General features: G+C 40.3%; 1 protein-coding gene across 1 annotated transcript in view; it reads left to right on the top strand.

The window, feature by feature from the left end:
* RUFY4 (RUN and FYVE domain containing 4) overlaps positions 1-15,761 on the top strand; it is a 651,945-nt gene that overhangs the window by 101,946 nt on the left and 534,238 nt on the right. The window contains exon 3 of the mRNA XM_044074805.1: positions 13,400-13,506. Coding sequence (XP_043930740.1) covers positions 13,400-13,506 — 107 coding nt within the window. The remainder of the gene's footprint in view (positions 1-13,399; positions 13,507-15,761) is intronic.

The raw sequence follows: 15,761 nt of genomic DNA, 5'->3' as shown, positions 1-15,761 counted from the left end.
CTAAAAGACAACTAATGGTGAATGATCATCAGAGGCAGATTTTTTATCTGTTACCCAAAATTCACAAATGTTTGGAGAAACTACCAGGAAGACCTATAGTTTCTGGAAGGGGTTCATTGATGGGACCCCTTTCTTTGTTCCTTACACAATATTTACAACCTTTATTAAAAATGGTTTATTCAAGATTAAAGGACATCACTCAGTTTCTCCAGATTTTGTCTGACTCACAGTTGGAATCTGGTTGGATGATGTGCACTTTAGATGTTACTGCCTTTTATATGAATATCCCTCATTGGGTGGGGTTGGAGGCCCTAAAATATTGTCTTGACAAGGCAGACATCTATCCACCTGGTTTCAAAACTTTGTTAACCTGTATGGCTGAACATTTACTAACAAAAAATGTGTTTTACTTTCAAGCAGACTGCTTTTGGCAAACACAGGGAACTGCAATGGGGGTCTCATTTGCCCCTATTGATCCCGACCTTTTCATGGGGTACCTGGAAGAACATCTCATCTATGACCCATTACATAACATCTATCTAGGGGACATGGATATTTGGTGTAGGTACCTCGACGATTGCTGGTTGATTTGGCGGGGTGATGTTACATATTTACTAGAGTTTTTACAGTATCTAAATGAGAACAAATGGGGGATGGAATGTATCTAAATGAGAACAAATGGGGGGTGGAATGTATCTAAATGAGAACAAATGGGGGGTGGAATGTATCTAAATGAGAACAAATGGGGGGTGGAATGTATCTAAATGAGAACAAATGGGGGGTGGAATGTATCTAAATGAGAACAAATGGGGGGTGGAATGTATCTAAATGAGAACAAATGGGGGATGGAATGTATCTAAATGAGAACAAATGGGGGGTGGAATGTATCTAAATGAGAACAAATGGGGGGTGGAATTCACACAACATGCATGATCAAGAGGTTCACATAACACAAAATCCAGATCATACTCTTTCCACACAAGTGTTTCGTAAATACCCCCAGTACAATAGTTTATTGGAGGCAACTAGTTTACACCCCCATTATATCATTAGAAATATACTCAAATCCCAGTTTCTGAGAGTTAGGAGAATTTGTTCAGATCAGGGTACTTACGAATATCACCAACAGGACCTCATACATAGGTTTAGTAACCGGGGATATAAACCAGGGTATGTTAGGACAGCTTGCAATTGGGCCATTGAATAAGATAGAGCCCAGTTATTGGAATATAAGGTGAAATCAGGTACAAAAAAGGAGGTGTGACAACTTATGGCAGGAACATCAGTGTTATTAGGAATGTAATTAGGGACAATTGGAACATTCTTTTGGCTAATCAGGAGTTAGCTAAGATACTAACTCCAGAGTGTCTTTTTTCATATCGTAGAAGCCGTAATTCGGGCTCATACTTTAATCACTTCAAAACTGGGTATACATCAACAGGCTTTGGTCAACAACTAACCTTAACAGGGGACAAATTGATTGGGTCTTTTCCTTGTGGGCACTGCTCATTTTGTACACACATGCTTAAAACTAAAGAATGTTCTAGTAGAAACACAAAGCAGGGTATATCAGATAAAATGTTTTGGAAATTGTGGTACGGATTGGGTGGTCTATTTGGCTACATGGTCCTGCTCCATCTTTTACGTGGGACAGACATCCAGGTCACTCAGGATTAGAATGTTGGAACATCTAAGTGATATGAGAATCAGCGTTTGACAAATGCTTTATACTAACATGTATTAAATCATAAAACAGCCAAATTTCATTTTACAATTATTGATAAAATACGAGGGGAATAGATCTAGGAAAATGGGATAGGATGGTACGTTAAACAACAAAGAGAGGGCTTGGATTGTTAAATTAGGGGGGTTGTTTTCCCCTGGCTTGAATGACCATCTTTGAGTGTTTTTTTGTATATATTGAGTATACCTCTTGTTTAAATACTGTGCCTTTAAATACTGGTTTATCTGCTTAATTGATTCATTTAGAATACTGTTTAAGTATTCATTATATGTCAGTAGAGTATCAATGAAGAAGGCCTTAGGGCCGAAACTGGTCTGATTCTTTGGTTTTGCCATTATATATTAAATATATTATATATTTTCACTCTTTGGTGCTGGCCTTATTTTGATTTTCTAGCCATATATCTCCCATGTAAACTGTTGTTCCCACATATCTCCTATGTAGGGTGCTCTACCCAGGTATTTAACACTCAGTGTGGTGTCTGCATATCTCCCATGATAAGGACTGTTCTTCTGCCTGCAATGGATGATATTCTTTCCCCCCAATCACACATGGAGGACACCGTGACCTCACATCATCCTTATGGGGTGTGCTGTGTGCATCTAATTTCCCATGACATAAACTGTTCCCCGATACCTCCTCTTCCATGAGATGTCATGTTCTGTGCATGCACTTTTGAATTATAACAAAATCAAACACTAGTGCAATTTGAAGAAAAGGCTGTTTTTTATTGCAATGGTCTAGGTTGAAATATGCTTTATTTTGAAATGTCACCTTTGTTCAAAAATACCAAAACAACTGGAATTTAGCAGACTGACTTGCTCACAATACTAAGATTACCAGTCTCACATTATAACAATATGCAACTCTTATCCCACTAACACACAACACAGGCAGCACCCAGCATGAAATATACATCTGAGTATTGCAATACAACAAAATATGAATCATTTCAAAAATTGGCTTCTGCTGTCATTCTAATGTGGTACAATATATATAGATATAGATTAGATAGATATAGATATAGATATAGATATAGATGTAGCAGCCTGGGAGTAGATGGCAGAATCCTAACTGCTTTCACAGACATGGCCTGCACCTATTCCCTCAAGGCTTTCATATACTGAATAAATCCTTTTCCAGTACCATAATACTTTTTTGAGGCAAAATCAGTCTTCTAAAACTTCCAGTATAACAAAACAGAATCTGTATGACATGATGGTATTACTGCTCAATGCAAGAGCCTAAACAACAAACTTCCTACAAATTCTCTGACTTTTTTTTTTTATCTCGCAAAACATTGACACATGCATCATCATGAAGACCTGGTTAAAGACCAGTAACAGCAATGCATCAGTGCAAGGTTTAAGACCAATGAGAGCACTTCAGTGAAGGCACTCCATCAGTGCAAGGTTTAAGACCAATCAGAGCATTCCATCAGTGCAAGGTTTAAGACCAATCAGAGCATTCCATCAGTGCAAGGTTTAAGACCAATGAGAGCACTTCAATGAAGGCACTCCATCAGTGCAAGGTTTAAGACCAATCAGAGCATTCCATCAGTGCAAGGTTTAAGACCAATGAGAGCACTCCATCAGTGCAGTGTTTAAGACCAATGAGAGCACTCCATCAGTGCAAGGTTTAAGACCAATGAGAGCGCTCCATCAGTGCAGGGTTTAAGACCAATGCGAGCACTCTATCAGTGCAATGTCTAAGACCAATGAAGGCACTCCATCAGTGCAGTGTTTAAGACCCATGAGAGCAGTCCATCAGTGCAGGGTTTAAGACCCATGAGAGCAGTCCATCAGTGCAGGGTTTAAGACCAATGAGAGCACTCCATCAGTGCAGTGTTTAAGACCAATGAGAGCACTCCATCAGTGCAAGGTTTAAGACCAATCAGAGCATTCCATTTGTGCAAGGTTTAAGACCAATGAGAGCACTCCATCAGTGCAAGGTTTAAGACCAATGAGAGCACTCCATCAGTGCAAGGTTTAAGACCAATGAGAGCACTCCATCAGTGCAGTGTTTAAGACCAATGAGAGCACTCCATCAGTGCAAGGTTTAAGACCAATGAGAGCGCTCCATCAGTGCAGGGTTTAAGACCAATGAGAGCACTACATCCGTGCAGTGTTTAAGACCAATGAGAGCAGTCCTTCAGTGCAATGTTTAAGACCAACGAAGGCACTCTATCAGTGCAGGGTTTAAGACCAATGCGAGCACTCTATCAGTGCAATGTCTAAGACCAACGAAAGTACTTCCATCAGTGCAGTGTTTAACACCAATGAGAGCACTCTATCAGTGCAGGGTTTAAGACCCATGAGAGCACTCCATCAGTGCAAAGTTTCAATGCCTACAACATGCTCAGGCCCACCACACTGGATGAAGGCACTAAAGGTGCTAGTCTCTCTTTATTCTTAAAAAAAATCACCTCCAGATTTATTAGACAGGAGAGCGAGCTGGAAATCCTCTGTCCAAGATACAATTAACAAAACCCCTTATCATATTATAGCCAACAATAGGACCTCCTCTGTGACCCCCTAAAGTCCATACCTCATGCTAACTAGTAATGGAGTCCCTATGCATTAAGCCAAAATCACTTTTGTAGGAATTTTTGACTACCCGTCTATTAACTTGGAGACTAATACAACCTCAAACAGCGCACTCCCAGACATTTCTGAACTTCCTGAATACAAACTCTGTAGGACTCCTAGTCTACACTCCAACAATGAGTGATAAAATCCTAAACTTGGCCCACATCATTATGGGACAGCTTTGCTTCCCATCAATTGTCACTTCCTTCCTAGTCAGGTTGGACCACAAATCAGTCACATTCACCATAAGTCTGAAACCAGAAGCATTCTCTAATAACTTTGTATTCAGAGATTATGTAAGGGATAATTTGTTAAAATGAGTGATGACTTGATTAAATTTAAATCCCCCTTCCAACCTGATAGCCACACTGCTTATGCAAAACCGTTTACTACCGTATTCAATGCACATGTAAACAGCTGCACAGACGCATCTGTCCACTGCAAAGTAAATACAATGTAACAATGTAAAACTTACTGCAAAGTAAATACAATGTAACAATGTAAAACTTACTGCAAAGTAAATGCATTGTAACAATGTAAAACTTACTGCAAAGTAAATACAATGTAACAATTTAAAACTTACTACAAAGTAAGTACAATGTAACAATGTAAAACTTACTGCAAAGTAAATACAATGTAGCAATGTAAAACTTACTGCAAAGTAAATACAATGTAACAATGTAAAACTTATGGTGCAACCCAAATATAAACATGTTCTATACTAAAATAAGAAATAATTGTGCATGAAAATAAATGTAACTCTCAAATTACTAAAACACTCTTGCTAAACTTAACAGATTACTTCAGACCCTGATCAAACCAACCAAAGCAACATATAAAGTAAAATAGCCAACCAGGAGAAGTATAACCACCAAGCCTTGTTTAACTATGTTGGAAACCTCAGAAACCATGCACACTACAGAGCAGAGATAATAGTACATGATATCATATATGCAGATTCAGAGAACATAGCTAATCTACTAGTGGACAGCTTTAGCTCAAACTTCACTCCACTCCCCCACCAAAATTTCCAGATCACATACCTACATTCACACTTCACCTTCAAATCTGCCAAGATCAAATTTTCAAGGCACTATCCCTGGCCAAAATCTCTGCTTCAATGGGGCCAGAAAACATAGTAGTCTGACTTCATATTAGCCATTAGCAGGGCTTGTTAGACCCCTACAAAGGCTATTCAATAGCCTCCAAACAGGCTTTGTCCTGGATGAATAAAAGGCTGTAGCAGTCATCCACTTGTACAAATGTAGAGCATCAACTGAGCCAGATAGTTACTGACCCATAAGCCTGACAAGCCTTATCTGTATGGATATGGAAAGGGTCTTTATGCAATTAATAAATAAGGCAATGGGCACTCTTCAAACTTTTGACCTAATCTAGTTTGGATTTGTTAAGGGGAGAGCCTGCTTACTAACCTGGTTGACTTTTTAAAGAAAGTTACTAATGGATGGGGTCAAAGCAGTACATACCACATATCTAGACTTTGCAAAGGCATTCAACACCTTCCTATACTCAGGCATCAAAGATAAACTTTCTCAGTTAAATGAACCTCAACAGGCCCTATCCTGTCAAGATTAAATATAAACCTTTATGTAACTCATTGGACAGTAAACTGGCTCACAAATAGAACCCAGGAAATTAGGGTGTGTGGCTGTACCTCCTTCATAAAAACTGTCACTAGTGGTATATCCCAGGGTTCAGTCCTTGGGTCACTCCTTTTTGGCATTTACTTCTCAGAGGTCTAAGTGAAGGTTAAAGGTTTATGGCTGACTAAGTCTGCAACTGACTGTCAACTTGATGTCATCATAACCTCCTGAGATGATGCCAAGTTCCTCCAAGCGGGCCTTTCCCAAACAAACAGTCAGAGAAAAACTAAATGCTCAGAAATGTATAATAGTATGTTTAGCAAGGATGACAACCCTTGGGACTATCAAATTGATGCCACATACACCTATAAGTTGATCCCATAGTCAGGGATCAGAGAACCTACATCAACAATGAGCTGTGCTTTGATCACCACATGTCTACTATTGTAAGGAAGTCCTTTTTTAACCCACAGCTTATATCTAAAGGTATGGAAAAATGGGTCTAGGGAGGTAAACATTCCACTGAACTAAGCTTTAGTTAGACCAATCACTGACTATAATGCCCACTTTTGGTATGTACCTATTCAAACATGTGGCACAGCTGGACTTATCAAAAGAAGTTTTCACTAAAAAATCCAGGGCCTAAAGCAGGAAAACTAGGCAGACCATCTCAGCACTCTGTCTCTGTTCTCAGTATCATAGAGGCTACTAAGATGTGACCTCTGCCTCATGTATAGAGTCTCAGCAGACCCTATACTGGCAGATCTATTTCACATTCATAAGTCCAGTGGTAGCATAAACACTCAGTCAAGGGATCTCACTTTATTTTATAACACAAACAGGACATGTTGCAGGAACAGATATGTATCGCAGAGAATAACACTCCTATGGAGCCAGCTTCCTCTGCTTAAAGCAAAGTACTCCCCTTACTCCGTTTAAATGAAATTTGGATGACTAAATAGGAAGCTATAAATTCACCCCTGGCTTAGCACCCATGTCTGTGAAAGAAAGGGGCAACAATTAAATGTCCCATGTCCTTGCTCTGACCATATCTGGGTTATTCACACACTAAATATAAGGGCTAAAAAACTACATTGGCAATGTAAGGCTAGGCTTCTGAAGTTCCTCAGATCAAAAGCCTGGTAAGTACCTATGAACCTATTATCCTGTCTGGGTGCGCTATATAATGTTTGGTCACAAAGAAGTTAATGCAACCTGTACATGACTAAACCAATGAATAAGAGTTCAAAATTGCTGACCATAAGTCTTTCCATAGCAGTGTTTCAGCTCCCCTTTACAAGAGGACAAACCCTGCTTACTCATCATAAGACATTAATCAGGACAGCTGCTACACTTTCATGAAAGATATGTAGAGACCCCAGAACAAGAAAACTTGTGAGTCTACTGCAAACAAACAGGGAGCAATGAAGCAGTTTGCGCCCAAATACTAGTCGCAGACAGCTATATTTTGGAGCAACCAGTCATTGTTTTCCATTATTTTAGATGGATAGCTGAACTTATTCCTAGAGTTAGTTACTTCCTTTTATTTGTGTAAAGCTGTGCTGCATGCTTCTTATTCCTATGGGAATATATTAATTGTCAAGACCCATGGCTGTTTGTGGTAAGCACCACTTTTCTACTCTTCTGCATAAATGATAATCTATGAATAATCTGATAGTCTCTGTGGGAAATAACTGAGATGCAATCTTTAAAATAACGATTTGCAAAAAGTGTCAGGACACTACAGCTGTATAAATTAATGCATTTATGCTAGTAGCACAAATACAAATTTTCTACAATTATATCCCAGCAGATAAAATAAATACAAGTACAAATTCATCAGATTATATAAATCAGTTGTGCTAATATCACACGTGTACAGAAGCTTATTTGTACATAGTTTTAATCTTTGTGCTGGAGACAATCCTGCTTCACATTCCATCCAAATGACCAGTTACATCTCCCATCACAGGTCACCTTGGTCTGCTTCTGATGGAGGAATGAAAGCCAAGTAGAGATGGGCCGTTATCTGTGGTTGTCTCTGCTTTTCACCCTCTCCTGACTGACGGATATGGTGGTACACTGTTTCCAGTCTGGAATACTGGGAAGTATCTGTGCCATATCTGGGATACAATGAACTATACTTACACTCCTAGAGTCTCCTGTTTTTTGTTCACAGCATTCCTTTCATGTGCAACACCTCCTTCTACATGAACAGATTCAACCTACAATTTCACACTTTCCCCACAGGATGGACAAGCAGACCCCAGTATGTGAGCATGCGACACCTGGGCTTGATAGATCTTGGTTCCAGGTGTGCATTCCAGGCAGCATTCTTCTGCATCTTGCAGACATCTGTGTTACATAGATAGGTTCAGGTAGCAAGCCTAAGAGCTGGATAGCATCCAGGGAAATGGGACTCTGTCCCCTCTGCCTTGCATGCCTGTCTTAGAGTGAGTCGCGTGATTCTGGTACTTCCCACTAGTGGAGTTTGGTGGAAGTGCACAGTAATATGTATGATGCACATTAACAATAAGCTGCAGAAGCTGAGCTGCTGATATGGTGTTAAATATTGATCAGTGTGATAAAACATTAAGTATGCAGTAGGAGTGACATTATATGACTAAGCTGGCATGGAGAGAAGGACATGAGTCATGCAAAGATGTGGGCAGCAGTAGGGCAGGTCACATGGCCACCTGAGCCCAGTAGCCTGCATGCAGCATTCTGATGAGTGTGCATATTCATGGCCACAATGATATGTCCCAGCAGGCACAGCTGAGAGCCCAGGTAAGGGCTACACAACAAATGGGTGCAAAGTACAGTCTAAAAGGGAAAGAGCAAGCAGGGAGTCACAGAGGAGAACAAGGGGAAGGGAAGATTAGCATTGAAAGGGGGATGCAGGAGATTTATTTTTGTGAGACAGGCACCCGGTTTTTATTTGTTCAAGAAGGGTAGCTGTGCAGGTAGCATTTGGAAGGTGGGATAGGAAAGTGGGTATAAGGATAACAGCAGGGACAGCAAGGGCAGAAAAACATTGCAAAAGTCAAAGATTAACAGGGAGTTGATGACACACGTGAAAGACCACAAAGGAGTGACAGAGACAAACAGAGAGAAGGGAACTGGTGTGGGGGAGAACTGGTCTACAAGATGAGGTGGCAAGTGATTCACATGGAAAGGGGACACTATAATGGAGGACAGGATGGGGTGAGGACTGCTAATACACAATGATGGGGGACAGGGTGAGTTGTGGACTGACTGCCACGATGCATAGTGTTGCACCCAACCAGAAGTCAGCTACGTCAATAGCTGCCTTCATTACTGGGCCCAAAGCCACTGCTGGCTAAGTGGTCAGGGCCAAGGAACTGTGCAACTCTGCAAGTCACATGAGGATATACTGCAGGCTGCCAACCTAGAAGTCTAGTTGGTGGTCCATCAAAGCCATCTCCAGACCTTCCATCTCCCACTGGGTGACCCAATGGAACATACTAGATATGCTCGGTAATGGGTATCTTAAACTCCCCCACCAGAGGGCATCAGCAAGACCCACAGATTCCTCTGTTGGTTACATATTAGTGTCAAGATCCATGGCTGAAGGGCGTATCTCTCATTACTATTAAGATACATGTGTGAGAGATCACAGTGCACAAATCACTTGTGTAGTTCTGAAATGTAGTATATGCAGGACTTGTGGGAAATGTCTGAAAAGTACACAGTCACATTCTATAAAATACCACATGCTCTGCACACCATCTGGCAGTGAATGGAGTGAAAACCCTTTTATTTGACATCCAGGTAGCCATGTGGACTAGGTGCGACCTTGATAGTGACATCCTGGTAGCCATGTGGACTAGGTGGGACCTTGATAATGACATCCAGGTAGCCATGTGGACTAGGTAGGACCTTGATAGTGACATCAAGGTAGTCATGTGGACTAGGTGGAACTTTGATAGTGGCAGCCAGGTAGCCACATGGACTAGGTAGGACCTTGATAGTGACATCCAGGTAGCCATGTGGACTAGGTGGGACCATGATAGTGACATCCAGGTAACCTTGTGGACTAAGTGGGACCTTGACAGTGATGTGAGTGCAGTTTGTGGCTACTAGGATGTCAGAGAAACTGGTTAGCTTATGGAGCTTAGCAGTGTTTCTCTTCTGTGCAGTCCAATAGGAGCAACGTGTGCTCCTCCACAAGCTGCAGCATAACATTAAGGAACTGGCTTAGTATGCAAGAGGTGGATGTCTGTGACACACCCATTGTGTCCTTCGTGGTTTCTGGAAGGTTTTGTGGCAAGGCCTCTTAGTGTTGTACATACTTAATTGTGCAGAGAGATTGGTATTCTATGCATCCCAAAGCATTCTATGTGTGGAGAGCACACATCTACAACCTACTATATGATGTGTCTGGCCACATCACATCATTTACCTATGCACCTGTGGCAGAGCTGATGGTGTGTTGGGTATAAAGAGAAGATGCACACCAAGGAAGGCACTGGCTGTGAAAACTGCCCCTAAAATATACTGTTAAGCTAATGCAGATCATACTGCTGATGTCCTAGCGTGGTCTCTCTGCCCCTGTCTCTCTGTTTTCCCTATTTTCCTCTCTCTCTCTCTCTCTCTCTCTCTCTCTCTCTCTCTCTCTCTCTCTCTCTCTCTCTCTCTCTCTCTCGCTCTCTCGCTCTCTCGCTCTCGCTCTCTCGCTCTCGCTCTCGCTCTCTCGCTCTCTCGCTCTCTCGCTCTCGCTCTCTCGCTCTCTCGCTCTCTCTCTCTCTCTCTCTCTCTCTCCCGCCCCGTCCTTCTCATCACAGGTCACCATATGATTTCACATTGCACCGTTTGTTGGTCAGCATAGCAAAAAGGCTGCTGCTAATAGATGAGTCATGGCAACCAAAATAATATGGAAAAATATCTATAAGCCAAACTCTGAGAAAGCACTTTAGCATCTCAGAGGAAATGTGATGTTTAGCTATCCTGGTAACTTAGGCATTATTACCCATAGTGCAAATTGCAAATTCTCCGCTCTCACAGAAAACCTGATAAATTTGGCTTTTGCATTGCTAATTGGAGAAAAAAATTGCATGTGCGCACATCTGATTTTTTGAGATGGAGAACTGCCTTCTTAATGGTCACAAGTTATCCCTACAAAATTTTATATTGTGCTATAAAAGTTGTGGTTCCATTATAATGCATCTAAGTGGTGCTATAAAAGTTGTGGTTCCATTATAATGCATCTAAGTGGTGCTATAAAAGTTGTGGTTCCATTATAATGCATCTAAGTGCATTATTGCCTAGATTTGGTAGTTCTTTGTACTTTACTAAACTCCATTTAAATGTATCACCTTCCATATATACCTCTCCCTCTGCTTCATATTGAGCACAATTATGATATGTTTATACTGTAGAAATTCCCATCTTGCATATGATATATCCTAAACTACCTCTGTTTGGGGGAAAAAAATCAGCTAATGATCACAAAAGGCTTATGGTCAGCAGACAGCAGGTTTAGAGTACAGAAAAATAAGACCAGGAAATCCCAGAAGATGACAGATTTAAACCCTGAAGATTGTACATGTTTTGCACATATCCTAAAGGAAAGTGCTGCATCATGCAGGTAGAGATAAAATTGTTTCAGTCATGTAGGGGAAACAGTTTTAAACAAATACAGTAAATATTTGTGTTAAAAACGTCAGGATTAGAAAACCCTGACTTGCACGCTAGACCGTAAGAGGACTGCAAACATCTTGAACAAGACTTACACGTTGTAGCAGCTGCCATGTACATATAACTGATAACAAGGCTTCTACAGCAACTAGCTTTGTCAGTAGCCAAATGACTGACTATGCACTGATGGCCTTAGAAAACCTTCATATTTAGCTAGTTTGGTTTGCTGAGGTTTTAAAATTTAGCTGTGAAAAGATTAATAGAAGCTTATTTACCACCACAACAGGGAAATGCATGGAATGATGGAAGCAGTCAGGTTCCAGAGGCTGTGCAAGGTTCTTGTGATTCACAGTGCTACCATTTTATTGAAATTAGAGAAAATCTCTTTTTCCTGCTTAGCATGAGCCATGCAAAGAACTGAAATGGACTGCGGGAATGAAACAAGCCATAAAACAAGATCTCATCAGTATGACAGACTGTGTAATAGTCATTTCTGGTATAATATTAAAATATAATACAAAGTCCTTAAAGTGATGTCCTACCATGTGGGTAGTTGGTTTGGCATAATGGTTAAGGTCTTTACCTTATAGACACAAGGTACCAAGTTTGTTTTCAGTTCTTTGTTTCCATTTCTTTTGTTTTTAATCCTAATCTTGGGTTATTAGCTAGGTTTACATGATCATTCAGGGCAGTTAACCTAGTATTCACCTATAATTTTGAAGCATTAATATATCACAGAATACCAAGCTGCAATAAAACCATAGTTTTGCAACTTCACTGTGGAGTTTACTTTTAAAATTAAGTCAGATAGCTATTACTTTTTTTTTTAATTTTATTTTGCATTTGTTTACCAGGAAAGTCTGACTGGACACAGGTCCTTTTTCAGCGGAGGCCCAGGGAGAAAAGCACCACATAAAACATACATAGTTAACAAAGATTTGAGTACAATATTTACACAGTACACAGTTGTAGACAGTAGTAGATATCAACTGTTTCACATACAAGCATAGTTTTCAAAGGTTTGATGTCCTTTTTATTCAAGGAAGCATAAATAGGAGTTTATAGGTAAGAAAGAGTCTATCAACAGAACATTAACTTACAATTGGTATTTCTTAATCATCAGAGTTGAAAGACATTAGTTTGAAAATGAAAGTAGTAATACTGAGATTTAATCAGGATAGTGGCAGTATTTATAACAAAATGAGAACAGGAACTTTAATCCAGAGCAGTACATGGGCATAGCCATTTTTTGGATAAGTGAGTTTGCATGCATTTCAACTGAACAAATCAGTAAAGCAACCGTAAGATCCCAGGTTACTTCAGAAATCAGATTAATGGTCATTAAATGGAGTCACTGTCCTGTCCACATGTTCCTGGTGTCATACCTAAAATACGGTCATCAAAATGAGGGAAAGGAACACCTCGGGAAGCACCTTATGATTTATGAATGAATGAGGGGAAAACTAGGAAGAAATGGTAACAACTTCTTCACTTGTAGCTTAGCTTATAAATGTGCCTGTCAGGGTTGGAACCCCAATTCCAGTGCATGTGAAGCTGACCATCTCCCACTCCAAGGAGCCAGTGTTTTGGAAAGTTAAACTCATCATGTGTTCACTGTCTCTGCCACTAACTGTGTCCTCTGTACTGTTTGACTTCCAGAGCCATAACAAAAAAATACATTCTGTGGGTTTCTTTAGCTGTTCAGATTATCAAATAGCAAGTGCACAAATCAATAAAAACAGACAAACAAAAATAAGATATTTAGTAGAAAACATTAACTTCTGATACTTTTACTGTCCTTTCAGCTAAAGACTTCACTGGGGAAAGGAAGACGTTTTATGCAGTACTGCCTAGTACATAACTGTCTTGCTGACACCCTGCAGCTGTGTTTCATGAACACTCAACTCACAAGGTAATAAAGACATTCATACAGAAATTATGAAATAATGTGCCATACCTGTAAATTTTTTTTCTTTTTTTGGCTGTGTGCATTTATTTATTTACTTATTTTACATTTGTTAACTGGAGATGTCTGACTGAGCCGAAAAGGCCCCTTTTCAGCAGAGACCCAAGGAAAAAAGCTCCACACAGAAAAATAATTACAGATACATTTAGATATTTAGACATGATCAGTATACACACAAATTACAATAGACATGTTTTTGCAGTGGTATGCAGGACATCAATAGTTACAGTGGAGAGAACAAACAAGAAAATATTAATTTAAAAATAAAGATAATTAATAGATTTGTGGTGCACAGCTGAAATTTGGAACATAAGTAGAATACATACATAGTACACAGGTACAGTACATACATTGCACATTAGCCAGTGTTTGCGAGTAAGAGTGAAAACTTATTATCAAGTACTCTAGGTTTAGTGTGTGTACCTTATCCGCTTTCACTAGCCTGGGGAGCAATCATGGCACTGCCAACTTTGCTTGAGATGTTGCCTGATGAGGTCTTTAAAGGAGGCTTTGGATCATGTGTTTTGTATGCTAGTGGGGACAGATTTCCATTTTTTAGCCACTGAACTACTATATAGTGCATCTCCAAAGCTATTGTAGCTGTTGGTGACTTCTAGTAGTAGTTTGCTTGATGATCTAAGAGGCCTTTTGGCTGAGTAATGTTGTACTAGGTTTTTGAGGGCAGGACACTTATTGGGGAGGTAATAAATAGAATGACAGAGGCAGAGCTGATTGTAAGTTAGGAGGGTGGGCAGTTCAAGACAGTGTAGCTGTCTCAAAGCAGTACAGTGATGAGTTCTATATAAGCAATTTGCAGCAAAGCATGCAATTCTGTTATAGCAGGCCTCCATTTTGCTTAGTTCAGTTTTGTTGAGATTAGTCAGAATGGGAGGTGCATAGAGTAGGGTGGATAGAAGCTGGGAGTGAGCTGGCTGATCTTGTGTTGTTGGTAAGAAATGGTTTGATACGGAAGAGTGATCCCAGTTTGGCATGTACTTTTTTAATAGTTAAGTTGAGATGACTATCAAATTTTAGGTGGGAGTCTGGTTATTCCCAATAGCTTAGCCTGTGCCACTGGAGTGATTGGAGTAGCATTTGTGGAATAGATAGTGAATTGACTGTTATCAGTGTTTTTGTTAGAAGTGGTTATAATCATAAGCTGAGTTTTCTATGGATTGAGGATAAGTTGGGCTTTGGTAAGGTAGGTTTCAATGTCAGAGAATGCCAGTTGAGTTGTTTGCAGGAAGGTGGGAATGTTTTGTGCAGCACAGATTAGGGTAGTATCATCTGCATACTGAATTATAGATGCATGCTGTGTGGAGGTATGGAGGTCGTTTGTGAAGATTGTGAATAGTAGTGGTCCTAAGATAGAACCCTGTGGGAGTCCTATAGTTATGGGCAGCTGAGGAGAGAGAGAATTTTCCCATTTCACAGCTTGGTACCTGTCAGTTAAGTAGCTTTGGAACCAGGTAAGAGTGGAATTTGATAGGTGATATTGGTTTAGTTTGTTTAGCAGGATTTGGTGTGAAACTGTGTCAAATGCTTTGGACATATCCAAGAAAAGAGTTGGCACCTGCAGGCCTTCATTTTTGAGACGGTTTACTGTGTCTGTGAAGCAGAGGAGGGCTGTAGTGATACTGTGGGCAGGTCTGAAACCATGTTGAGTAGGTGACAGGTTGTTGTTGTCTAAGAGATATTTTAGCACCTGTGTATGGATGCATGTTTCTAGAATTTTGGCCAGGGGGAGAGTAAAGCAATGGGTCTGTAGTTATTAAGTTCAGTGGAGGTCCCACCTTTATGTATGGGTGTAACATAGGATATTTTCCAGAGTGTGGGCACATAGTTTACAACAATTGATCTATTTATGAGAGTGGAAATTGGGATAGCAATAGCATCTGCTGTGAGTTTCAAGAAATAGCTGGGGAGTAGGTCGGCTGCTGTTGATGAGGTTTTTAGTTTGGAGAGCATGCTTTTGATTGAAGTGGTGGAAACTGTTTTGAGGGTAAAGCTTGTATTCGTGTTATTTGTGTTGGGGGGGGGTAGTGAGGAAGGAACTGTCCTGTGATACTAAGGATAGAATTGAGTTCACAAAGTGGGAGTTGAATTGTGTTTCGATGGGAACTTTAGTGTCAGGGGTGGGTGGTTTGGGGGTAGCCTTTTGGGTGGATTTTAGTAGCTGGTTTACATTTTTCCAAAGTTTT

Source organism: Protopterus annectens, chromosome 6.part0, assembly GCF_019279795.1.
Source record: "Protopterus annectens isolate FY-2018-M chromosome 6.part0, PAN1.0, whole genome shotgun sequence".
NCBI classification, from domain to species: domain Eukaryota; kingdom Metazoa; phylum Chordata; order Ceratodontiformes; family Protopteridae; genus Protopterus; species Protopterus annectens.
This window is presented reverse-complemented; position numbering and strand designations above follow the sequence as displayed.